Source organism: Nerophis ophidion, linkage group LG21 (genome assembly GCF_033978795.1).
Source record: "Nerophis ophidion isolate RoL-2023_Sa linkage group LG21, RoL_Noph_v1.0, whole genome shotgun sequence".
In the NCBI taxonomy this organism is placed as follows: Eukaryota; Metazoa; Chordata; class Actinopteri; order Syngnathiformes; family Syngnathidae; genus Nerophis; species Nerophis ophidion.
The window spans coordinates 26,640,116-26,653,093 of NC_084631.1; the positions used below are offsets into that span (position 1 = coordinate 26,640,116).

General features: G+C 45.3%; 1 protein-coding gene across 3 annotated transcripts in view; it reads left to right on the forward strand.

Moving 5' to 3' along the window:
- Positions 1-12,978, forward strand: part of LOC133539965 (cytoplasmic dynein 1 intermediate chain 1) — a 167,196-nt gene that overhangs the window by 122,060 nt on the left and 32,158 nt on the right. For all 3 annotated transcript variants that reach the window (XM_061882388.1, XM_061882387.1, XM_061882389.1), the window contains one exon: positions 11,806-11,952. In XM_061882388.1, the coding sequence (XP_061738372.1) occupies positions 11,806-11,952 (147 nt within the window). The remainder of the gene's footprint in view (positions 1-11,805; positions 11,953-12,978) is intronic.

Consider the following 12,978-nt stretch of genomic DNA (forward strand, 5'->3'; position numbering starts at 1 on the left):
GATCAAAGGTCACGGTCATTCAATGTTGGTTTCCGGATGATATAATGGAGATTAGATGTTTAAATCCCTAAATTTCTTGCAATTGCACTTTGAGAAACGTTGTTCTTGAACTGTTTGACTATTTGCTCACGCAGTTGTGGACAAAAGGGGTGTACCTCGCCCCATCCTTTCTTGTGAAAGACTGAGTATTTTTTGGGGAAGCTGTTTTTATACCCAATCATGGCACCCAGCTGTTCCCAATTAGCCTGCACACCTGTGGGATGTTCCAAATAGGTGTTTGATGAGCATTCCTCAACTTTATCAGTATTTATTGCTACCTTTTCCAGCTTATTTGCCACGTGTTGCTGGCATCAAATTCTAAAGTTAATGTTTGTTTGCAAAAAAAAAATGTTTATCAGTTTGAACATCAAATATGTTGTCTTTGTAGCATATTCAACTGAATATGGGTTAAAAATTATTTGCAAATCATTGTATTCCGTTTGTATTTACATCTAACACAATTTCCCAACTCATATGGAAAAGGGGTTTGTACATACGTAAATACATATACGTATAAATATATACATATACAGTACAGTATATACATATACACACATACATACATACATACACACATACAGTATAGATATATCATTAATTTATTAAATTGTGTCAAATGTGTGTATACCTTGAGATATATTATTGGCGTGGCGTATTACTGCTACATGAGATAAGCCAGTCGTCCTTATTCTTTGTTGAAGCTTTCCATCGTGGTCATAAAGCTTTATGTGGTGGATTTCGAACTTGTCATGCGGACGAGTTGGTCTCTGACGAGTTCAGAGAGCAGCCAGCACTTATCTGAGACGTCAGAGAAGGTCCTGTATGAAATTGTGTTTTGGCCAGGAGGATATCTTCTCCATGGAGTATCAGAAGCATGAAGACATTTCTATTTCCATAAGAGCTTTCCACTGCTTTGTGTCCCTCTTTTTCCAACTGTGCAAATAAACCCTTCATTGAGGGCCTCCTTGCCGGCTTTGGAGCAACTTGATTTTCACCACAGAAGTCGAGTTTATTTTGAGTTCTGACATCTGAAGCCAGTCCCGCGCCATTCCTCAGGAACCCAGCGACTCTTCAGAAGAAACCCATAAAAAGAGAGAAAGAGTGTTTGCTTTCTTTTCGGCCTCCGTCACTTTGGAAGTGGGCTGCTCAGCACATGGCGCAGTGGTAGGCTCCCAGGGAGGCAAGTGGGATGTTTTTTGATGCTGCAGTAAACATGACTCAAACATTAGACTCCATTTCAAGGCCATGTCACATCATTTTAGGTGCCCTACGATAGCCTGGAAATAAAATGCAACAACAAAGTACCTGATCTTTTCCTACTAAATGTATTTTTTCTGACAGAAATCTCTTTTCCCGATTCGTCCTATTTTGTTTATTTTGAAGAAGCAGCCCTCTCTACCGTAGACATTGGACTTTGGTCTGTTTAATTTGTCAGAGTTACAGGAGCGCTCTGCTGTTTTGAAGTACCTTCCGCAAAGATCATATCCATGGCTGCAATAATGTCCGACTCTGTTAACGTTTTGAATCTGAACTCATGATTTAGCAGTTGAATAACCCACATGCTGAACAAGAGAGGACCTAAGACAGAACCTTCAGGAACACCACTAGTATAAGGGAAGAAGTTGATCAAAAATCTGAAGAAAGCAAGCTACAGCAACACAAACATTTGTAGCTGACAAAAAGGAGAGGACCTAAAGGGGTGCCTTGAGGAACACCTCAGTTATGTCAATGACATGTTTGGAGCCCAGTGTTGTATGTTGTCGACATGGTCCAAATTCTTCGATACAACAGGAACACTCTAGTGTTTTAGGAAATTTAACCGCCGGTGTGTTGTGATTCTCGGGTCGGATTTGGCACCCGGGCCGCCAGTTGAGTATCCCTGCACTCGGGGCGGACTACTGTCTAGTAGGATTTGTACTCTAGTTGTCCCTCGCCACAAGTTAGAGGCTTGAAAAGTTGACTATGTGGATAATATTTCATGTCTAGAGACTTTTCCCAATGTTAAAAACAGTATTAAGAAAGTTGTAAATGGGTTATTTGGTTCTAGCTCGGAAAAGGGTGGAGTGCCACCTCCGCGTTGGGGAGGAGACCCTGCCCCAAGTGGAGAAGTTCGAGTACCTAAGAGTCTTGTTCACGAGTGAGGGAAGAGTGGATCGTGAGATCGACAGGCGGATCGGTGCGGCGTCTTCAGTAATGCGGACGCTGTATCGATCCGTTGTGGTGAAGAAGGAGCTGAGCCGAAAGGCAAAGCTCTCAATTTACCGATCGATAAACGTTCCCATCCTCACCTATGATCATTAGCTTTGGGTTATGACCGAAAGAACAAAATCACGGGTACAAGCGGCCGAAATGAGTTTCCTCCGCCGGGTGGCGGGACTCTCCCTTAGAGATAGGGTGAGAAGCTCTGCCAACCGTGGGAAGCTCAAAGTAAAGCCACTGCTCCTCCACATCGAGAGGAGCCAGATGAGGTGGTTCGGGCATTTGGTCAGGATGACACCCGAACGCTTCCCAAGGGAGGTGTTTAGGGCACGTCCAACCGGTAGGAGGTCACGGGGAAGACCCAGGACACGTTGGGAAGACTATGTCACCCGGCTGGCCTGGGAACGCCTCGGGATCCCCTGGGAAGAGCTGGACAAAGTGGCTGGGGAGAGGAAAGTCTGGGCTTCCCTGCTTAGGCTGCTGCCCCCGCGACCCGACCTCGGATAAGCGGAAGAAGATGGATGGATGAGTTATTTAGTTTTCCAGCTATAATAAATAATACTTACTTTATGGAAATGAATTGACTCCAGCCAGGGCGAGAACCAAACATGTTTATTAAGGAGCAATGACCATTGGTGCCTTGGGAGTGGGTGCATAAGTGACACAAATGTAGTTCAAGAACATGAAGAAATAATGTGTTACACATATTTTCTACTTCAATAGTAAGGTCATTAAAGAAGAACATTTGTCACCATGATGATGTTTGAAGCCATGCTAAATGAGCAGTTATCTCTTTTGAATGGATGCAAAAACTATTACTGAGGACTTGTGACTAAGTGCAGAATAAAGAATTATCAAAGACAAATGATCCTTTGAACAAGCAAACACCTTGACGATCAGTTACACAACAGAGCGCTCGCCATGATGATGAAGCCCTCACCCAAGTTGGAAGTATGTTCGGGTCAGGTTTTTGATTCTTAATTCATTTAATTTAATAAATATTATGTCCTTCACTTTCGACCTTTCCATGCTGGGAAAAACCAAGTGATTTCCGGGCAGTTCATAGGGGTTCACTGTGACATGGCGGAGATGCTTCTAACTCAGAGGCTAGCTTGCCCTCCTAAAGCAAGATCATACTTGCCAACCCTCCCGAATTTTCCGGGAGTCTTCCGAAATTCAGCGCCTCACCCGAAAACCTCCCTGGACAAATTTTCTCCCGAAATTCAGGCGCAGCAGGAGGCCACGCCCCCTCCAGCTCCATGCGGACCTGAGTGACGTGTATAAAAAGCGTGTCTGCCCAATGATGCTATAACTGTAGAATGATTGATGGCGAGTACTTGGTTTCTTGTGTGGGTTTATTGTTAGGCAGTTTCATTAACGTCCTCCCAGCACGGCAACAACACACAACAACAACAGTCCGTTTTCGTCTACCGACCGTAAAACAGTTTGTCTGCCATAAACAGCAATGTTGTGACACTCTTAAACAGGACAATACTTCCATCTACTGTACATGCATATGGTTAGAAAAACAAGGATGGACAATTCAACACTTAACTCAACAATGAGTGGATGAGTGTTACGTGTGTGTAAATGTGTAAATAAATGAACACTGAAATTCAAGTATTTCTTTTATATATATATATATATATGTATACATATATATATATATATATATATATATATATATATATATATATATATATATATATATACATATATATATATATATATATATATATTAGGGCTGGGCAACGATTAAAAATTGTAATCAAAGTTAATCGCACTATTTCTCCGATTAATCGCGATTAACTGCATTATATACGCAAAGCTGTCCCAATGATCCTAGGAGCTATGTTGTCTGGGGGTTTTCATGCCCCCTGGTAGGGTCTCCCAAGACAAACAGGTCCTAGGTGAGTGATCAGACAAAGAGCAGCTCAAAGACTTCTATGGAATTACAACAAAATGAACCCAGATTTCCCTCGCCCGGACGTGGGTCACCGGGGCCCCGCTCTGGAGCCAGGCCCGGAGTTGGGGCACGATGGCGAGCGCCTGGTGGTCGGGCCTGTTCCCATGGGGCCCGGCCGGGCACAGCCCGAAGAGGCAACGTGGGTCATCCCTCCAATGGGCTCACCACTCATAGGAGGGGCCATAGAGGTCGGGTGCATTGTGAGCTGGGCGGCAGCCGAAGGCAGGGCACTTGGCGGTCCGATCCTCGGCTACAGAAGCTAGCTCTTGGGACGTGGAACGTCACCTCACTGGGGGGGAAGGAGCCTGAGCTAGTGCGCGAGGTAGAGAAGTTCCGGCTGGATATAGTCGGACTCACCTCGACGCACAGCAAGGGCTCTGGAACCAGTTCTCTCGAGAGGGACTGGACCCTCTTCCACTCTGGCGTTGCCGGCAGTGAGAGGCGACGGGCTGGGGTGGCAATTCTGGTTGCCCCCCGGCTCAAAGCCTGTACGTTTGAGTTCAACCCAGTGGACGAGAGGGTAGCTTCCCTTCGCCTTCGGGTGGGGGGACGGGTCCTGACTGTTGTTTGTGCTTACGCACCAAACAGCAGTTCAGAATACCCACCCTTTTTGGGTACACTCGAGGGAGTACTGGAAAGTGCTCCTCCGGGTGATTCCCTTGTCCTACTGGGAGACTTCAACGCTCATGTTAGCAACGACAGTGAAACCTGGAGAGGCGTGATTGGGAAGAATGGTCGCCCGGATCTAAACCCGAGTGGTGTTTTGTTATTGGACTTTTGTGCTCGTCACAGTTTGTCCATAACAAACACCATTTTCAAACATAAGGGTGTCCATATGTGCACTTGGCACCAGGACACCCTAGGCCGCAGTTCCATGATCGACTTTGTAGTTGTGTCATCGGATTTGCGGCCTTATGTTTTGGACACTCGGGTGAAGAGAGGGGCGGAGCTTTCTACCGATCACCACCTGGTGGTGAGTTGGCTGCGATGGTGGGGGAGGATGCCGGACAGACCTGGCAGGCCCAAGCGCATTGTGAGGGTCTGCTGGGAACGTCTGGCAGAGTCTCCTGTCAGAGAGAGTTTCAATTCACACCTCCGGGAGAACTTTGAACATGTCACGAGGGAGGTGCGGGACATTGAGTCCGAGTGGACCATGTTCCGAACCTCTATTGTCGAGGCGGCTGATTGGAGCTGTGGCCGCAAGGTTGTTGGTGCCTGTCGTGGCGGTAATCCCAGAACCCGTTGGTGGACACCAGCAGTGAGGGATGCCGTCAAGCTGAAGAAGGAGTCCTATCGGGTTCTTTTGGCTCATAGGACTCCGGAGGCAGTGGACGGGTACCGACGGGCCAAGCGGTATGCAGCTTTAGCGGTCGCGGAGGCAAAAACTCGGACATGGGAAGAGTTCGGGGAAGCCATGGAAAACGACTTCCGGACGGCTTCGAAGCGATTCTGGACCACCATACGGCGCCTCAGGAAGGGGAAGCAGTGCACTATCAACACCGTGTATGGTGCGGATGGTGTTTTGCTGACTTCGACTGCGGATGTTGTGGATCGGTGGAGGGAATACTTCGAAGACCTCCTCAATCCCACCAACACGTCTTTCTTTGAGGAAGCGGTGCCTGGGGAATCTGTAGTGGACTCTCCTATTTCTGGGGCTGAGGTCGCTGAGGTAGTTAAAAAGCTCCTCGGCGGCAAGGCCCCGGGGGTGGATGAGATCCGCCCGGAGTTCCTTAAGGCTCTGGATGCTGTAGGGCTGTCTTGGTTGACAAGACTCTGCAGCATCGCGTGGACATCGGGGGCGGTACCTCTGGATTGGCAGACCGGGGTGGTGGTCCCTCTCTTTAAGAAGGGGGACCGGAGGGTGTGTTCCAACTATCGTGGGATCACACTCCTCAGTCTTCCCGGTAAGGTTTATTCAGGTGTACTGGAGAGGAGGCTTCGCCGGATAGTCGAACCTCGGATTCAGGAGGAACAGTGTGGTTTTCGTCCTGGTCGTGGAACTGTGGACCAGCTCTATCCTCTCGGCAGGGTTCTTGAGGGTGCATGGGAGTTTGCCCAACCAGTCTACATGTGCTTTGTGGACTTGGAGAAGGCATTCGACCGTGTCCCTCGGGAAGTCCTGTGGGGAGTGCTCAGAGAGTATGGGGTATCGGAATGTCTTATTGTGGCAGTCCGCTCCCTGTACGATCAGTGTCAGAGCTTGGTCCGCATTGCTGGCAGTAAGTCGGACACGTTTCCAGTGAAGGTTGGACTCCGCCAAGGCTGTCCTTTGTCACCGATTCTGTTCATAACTTTTATGGACAGAATTTCTAGGCGCAGTCAAGGCGTTGAGGGGTTCCGGTTTGGTGGCCACGGGATTAGGTCTCTGCTTTTTGCAGATGATGTAGTCCTGATGGCTTCATCTGGCCGGGATCTTCAGCTCTCACTGGATCGGTTCGCAGCCGAGTGTGAACCGACCGGAATGAGAATCAGCACCTCCAAGTCCGAGTCCATGGTTCTCGCCCGGAAAAGGGTGGAGTGCCATGTCCGGGTTGGGGAGGAGACCCTGCCCCAAGTGGAGGAGTTCAAGTACCTAGGAGTCTTGTTCACGAGTGGGGGAAGAGTGGATCGTGAGATCGACAGGCGGATCGGTGCGGCGTCTTCAGTAATGCGGACGTTGTATCGATCCGTTGTGGTGAAGAAGGAGCTGAGCCGGAAGGCAAAGCTCTCAATTTACCGGTCGATCTACGTTCCCATCCTCACCTATGGTCATGAGCTTTGGGTCATGACCGAAAGGATAAGATCACGGGTACAAGCGGCCGAAATGAGTTTCCTCCGCCGGGTGGCGGGGCTCTCCCTTAGAGATAGGGTGAGAAGCTCTGCCATCCGGGAGGAGCTCAACGTAAAGCCGCTGCTCCTCCACATCGAGAGGAGCCAGATGAGGTGGTTCGGGCATTTGGTCAGGATGCCACCCGAACGCCTCCCTAGGGATGTGTTTAGGGCACGTCCAGCTGGTAGGAGGCCACGGGGAAGACCCAGGACACGTTGGAAAGACTATGTCTCCCGGCTGGCCTGGGAACGCCTCGGGATCCCCCGGGAAGAGCTAGACGAAGTGGCTGGAGATAGGGAAGTCTGGGCTTCCCTGCTTAGGCTGCTGCCCCCGCGACCCGACCTCGGATAAGCGGAAGATGATAGATGGATGGATGGATGGATATACGCAAAGCCCAATATTGAATTCAAAAGTAGTGTGTAGTGCACCTTTATTGGAATATTCTCCCACATGAACAAAAGCGCCAAAACATTTGTTGTGCAAACACAATTTAAATCAGTCCTTGTTAAACAGTAGCAGTTAAATAGCATATTTTATGAAAATCAACTCAAAAAATGTAAATACAAACATTTAAGCTTATTGCCACTGCCAGGGTATTTAAGTTATCCTGTTTGTTATGGAAAATAAATATAATCTACATACAAATCTCTGAGCCACAATCATAACATCTGAACAGGCAATTTCTGAGGTAACAGCAGAAACATTTTTTTAAATAGGGATTTTATGTTTAAAAAACCTATATTATAGGTACTGGGCTGTTTTAGGGAATTTCTGATCAAATTATCCGTAGTAGCAATATTAATAATGTTGTGTTTATTCTGCATAGTGCATTTAAAATAATTACGACCATATCTAGGAATTGATATGATGGGAATTTTCCGATTGTTTGCTTGGTGCTTTGATTAACTGAACCCATCATATGCATGGTACTATGCTGTGATGTTATGAGCCAGGGAAAAAAAGAACTACCCTACCCAGCATGCAACAGGAGTGACGAGCATGCGCGCTAGCCCGGTATAGGTTGTGTCGCCATGACTGCAACTGCTATGTTGTGATATGCACACTCTGAAAGCAAACGTTAAGAACTCAGCCAACACTCCTCGTCTGCATTATTCATAAATAGACAGACAACACAAGTACTCCGCTGCTTCACAGGCCGCTGGATGTAGCCGACAAAGTATGCCCATGCTAGCTAGCCGATCTAGCAAGCACGCGTCATTCAGTCCAAAACGGCCTGATCTATCCACATCCAGAATTGTCTGGCGGTCGTAAGTGATCCCGGAGTAACCACGCTGTAAGCCAGCCATGAAATTTGCGGAATTGTCCGGTATTTTTGCCAAATGTTCCATCTTTACCAAGAGCCCCTCGTTGCCGAAGCCCGTCCGGGCGACGCCATCTTGTTAAGAAAAGGCGTTAACAAAATAAAAGCATGTAAACAACATACGCAAATGTGCGATAAAATAATTGTCGGCGTTAATAGATTGATGAGTTAACTCATAATTAACGCATTAATTTGCCCACCCCTAATATATAAATATAAATATATAGCTAGAATTCACTGAGAGTGAAGTATTTCTTATATATATATGTGTATATATATATATATATATATACAGTATATGTCTTAATTAGATTATCCAATGAATAGTGTCCCATACCGTGGTAGAGCACAATATATATATATATATGAAATACTTGACTTGGTGAACCTAGCGGTAAATATAGAATAGAATAGACTGTACTTTATTGATCCCTGGGGAAAATTAAGCACCACAGTTCACTCACAATAAACAATGATAATAATGAATAATATAATATATGTAATATATTTTATATATAATATATGAATAATATAAATATACTCCTCCCCTTTTAACCACGCCCCGCCCCAGACCACGTCCCCCACCTGCCGAAATCGGAGGTCTCAAAGTTGGCAAGTATGACCAAGATTAATTGGGACACTCTTAAGTTGAGGTACCACCGTTAAAGTCTTTCAAATGCAACTTGTGATGGTATAATAAGATAAGACTTATCAGTAGTCTTTCAACTTTATTCTAGCTCTAACCACGCTATTTTCGGACTGTAAGCCGCACCCACTAAATTTTACAAATAAAAAAACATTTGGCCATATATCAGCCGCACTAGACTATAAGACGCAGATATAGACGTTGTGACATGGATTATTTACACAGAAAAAGTCTGTAAATGTTTATTTACAAAACCCAAAACTAGTGAAGTTGGCACATTTGTAAATAAAAGTAGAATACAATGATTTGCAAATCACGTTCAACATTGAATACACTGCAAAGACAAAATATTTAATGTTAAAACTGAGAAACTTAGTTGTTGTTGTTTTTTTTTTTTTACAAATAATCATTAACCCAGACTTTAATGGCAGCAACACATTGCAAAAAAAGTTGACATAGAGCATTTTTAACTCTGTGTTTCATGGCCTTTCCTTCTAACAACACCAATTTTTGACGCTTTTCAGGGGGAATTCTTTCCCATTCTTGCTTGATGTACGGCTTAAGTTGTTCAACAGTCCGGGTCTCCTTTGACATATTTTACGCTTAATGTTTGTCTGATCTTGAATGGGATTGTGCTGAAAATTGTAATTTTCCTGAAGGAACTCTCCTGACGGAATAAATAAAGTACTATCTAATCTAATCTAATCTAATAATGCGCCACACATTTTCAATGGGAGACAGGTCTGGACTGCAGACAGGCCAGTCTGGTCAGCTGCACTCTTTTACTATGAAGCCACGCTGTTGTAAGACATTGCTTGGCATTGTCTTGCTGAAATAAGCAGGGGCGTCCATGAAAAAGACATTGCTTGGATGCCAACATATGTTGCTTCAAAACCTGTATGTACCTTTCAGCATTAATGGTGCCTTCACAGATGTGTAAGTTATCCATGCCTTGGGCACTAATACATCCCCATACCATCACAGATGCTGGCTTTTGAACTTTGCGCCAACAACAATCTGGATGACGATTCGGAGGACGCAAAGTCCACAGTTTGCAAAATCAATTTGAAATGTGGACTCGTCAGACCACAGAACACTTTTCCACTTTGCATCAGTCCATCTTCGATGAGCTCGGGCTCAGCAAAGCCGGCGGCGTTTCTGGGTGTTGTTGATAAATGGCTTTCGCTTTGCATACTAGAGTCTTAACTTGCACTTACAGATGTAGGGACCAACTGTAGTTACTGACAGTGTTTTTTTGAAGTGTTCATGAGCCAATGTGGTGATATCCTTTACACACTGATGTCAGTTTTTGAAGCAGTACCGCCTGAGGAATCCACGGTCATGGGCATTCAATGTTACTTGCAGTGATTTCTCCAGACTCTCTGAACCTTTTGATCATATTACGGATCATAGATGGTGAAATCCCTAAATTCCTTGCAATAGCTCACTGAGAAATGTTTTTCTTAAACTGTTCGACAATTTGCCCCCCCCCCCCCCTCCCCCCCATCCTTGTTGGTGAATGACTGAGCATTTCATGGGAGCTGCTTTTATACCCAAATCATGGCACCCACCTGTTCCCAATTAGCCTGTTCACCTGTGAAATGTTCCAAATAAGTGTTTGATGAGCATTTGTCAACTTTCTCAGTCTTTTTTGCCACTTGTGCCAGCTTTTTTGAAACATGTTGCAGGCATCACATTCTAAATGGGTTAATATTGCAAAAAATAACATTGTTTTCAGTTTGAATGTTAAGTATATAGTCTTTGCAGTGCCTTCAATTGAATATAAGTTGAAAAGGATTTGCAAATTAGTTTTTTACTTCCGATTTACACAATATGCCAACTTTACTGGTTTTGGGGTTTGTATATACCTTGATTGTTTTCAAGCGGCGTCTGTAACACAGCAGTTAAGCGGCTGATTATACAAAAAGTGATTGTTGAATGTATTAATCCTTTACACGATCAATAAATTGTTCTCCAACATGTGTATCAGGATTCTTCTTCCTTGTACTTTGTAAACACTTTGAACAGTTTCTCAAAGAGGATCATTTTAGTGCATCGTTTGATTTCTTCGCATATCATTCATTCTATAATTTAGCCGTTAGCCAAGGAACATCCACAGACTATCCGCACCTTTTTTATAAGCCGCAGGGTTCAAAGCTTGAGGAAAAAGTAGCTTGCGGCTTGTAGTTGGGAACATAGGGCAATGTGCACATATTGAAGATGAAATTCTAGACTTGTTGCCCTGAAACGGTCCAGTGAGTCCAGTTTGCTTGTGCCGGGAAGATGTTTGGTTACGGGAGAACAAAGTCCTAAGAATAGACGCTACAGTGGCTGCGGGTCCGGGAGTGTTGGCTGGAGCATGCAGAAGCCCGAAGGAGAAAATCAGTGAAGAGGAACCCAAATGCAATAAACGTGTGTGTGTGTGTGTGTGTGTGTGTGTGTGTGTGTGTGTGTGTGTGTGTGTGTGTGTGCGTGTGTGTGTGTGTGTGTGTGTGCGCGAGTCATGATGGAGGCTACAGCGAGCGCTCCAGTGGCCGCTGAGGTTTTTGATGCTGTAATGTGAACCGGCTGAGGGGAAAAAGGACTACAATTCCCCTCTTTGTTTGGCCTCCACCCCGGCGTCGCCCTTCTCTCCTCTCCAAGGCGGAGCCTGAACGTTGCCAAACTCATCATGTCTTGTCTGCCACCCAGAGCGAAAGCCTTCATGGTTCTTCCCCCTCACACGATAGTTTGTGTTCTACGTCCCTGCATCCTTTCTGTCCTCATCATTTCCACAGAACACATGGTCACGTCCACAATAACAAGCCCTTACCTCCTCCTTGCAGTCTCCCGTGGTGTCCGTGGGCTTTGCAAGGTTCCACCCCAACCTGTTGGTGGGCGGGACCTACTCGGGCCAGATCGTCCTGTGGGACAATCGCAGTCACCGACGCACCCCCGTCCAGAGGACTCCCCTGTCAGCCGCTGCACACACCGTGAGTCCCACACCGGCGTATCGGACACTAGCCGGCGAGACAAGCAGAAATACCAATGAGGACACAAATGTTTGCAGTTACACAATTCAAGCAACAAAATGGTGGAAATGATCAAAAACATTGTTACACAATCCAAATATTAGGCAATCATCAACCCAAAATGTCAACTGATTGCTGAAGTAGTAGGTACGTCCTTTACTATTTTCTTTGATGAACCCTTCCAGGGCAAACATTTTTATTAGCATTGTCAAAATCAAAAAGTCCTCCGGTTTGGATTAATTTTTTTTCCTACCTCTTTATCTGCCCAAATTTCAGTCCTAAATAAAAATACCTGACATGTATTTTTAAAAAACATTTAAATGCTCATTTGATCCAACTATGTCGTTTGTTTTCTGTTGAAAAATGTATACAATGATAACCCTAACCCTAACTGTGAAACCTTGGTTTAACTTCTCAATTTACAAACTTTACAAAGAACTAATGAAGTGCGTAAATTGAGGTTCCACTGTGAATTAAAGGGGCTGAGAATGACGTACTTATTTCATACTTGCCAACCCTCCCGATTTTCCCGGGACACTCCCGAATTTCAGTACTCCTTCTGAAAATCTCCCGGGGCAACCATTCTCCCGAACTTCTCCCGATTTCCAACCGGACAACTTTTTGATTGATTGAAACTTTTATTAGCAGATTGCACAGTACAGTACATATTCTGTACAATTGACCACTAAATGGTAAAACCCAAATAAGTTTTTCCAACTTGTTTGACTCGGGGTCCACGTTAATTAATTCATGGTACTACAATATCGGGGGTGTGCCTTGATGGCACGGCCTTTAGCGTCCCCGACAAACTGAAGTCACGTCCGCTTTTCCTCCATTCAAACAGCGTGCCTGCCCGATCACACAATATATGCGTCTTTTACACACACAAATGAATGCAAGCATACTTTGTCAACAGCCATACAGGTCACACTGAAGGTGGCCACATAAACAACTTTAACACTGTTACAAATATGCGCCACACTGTGA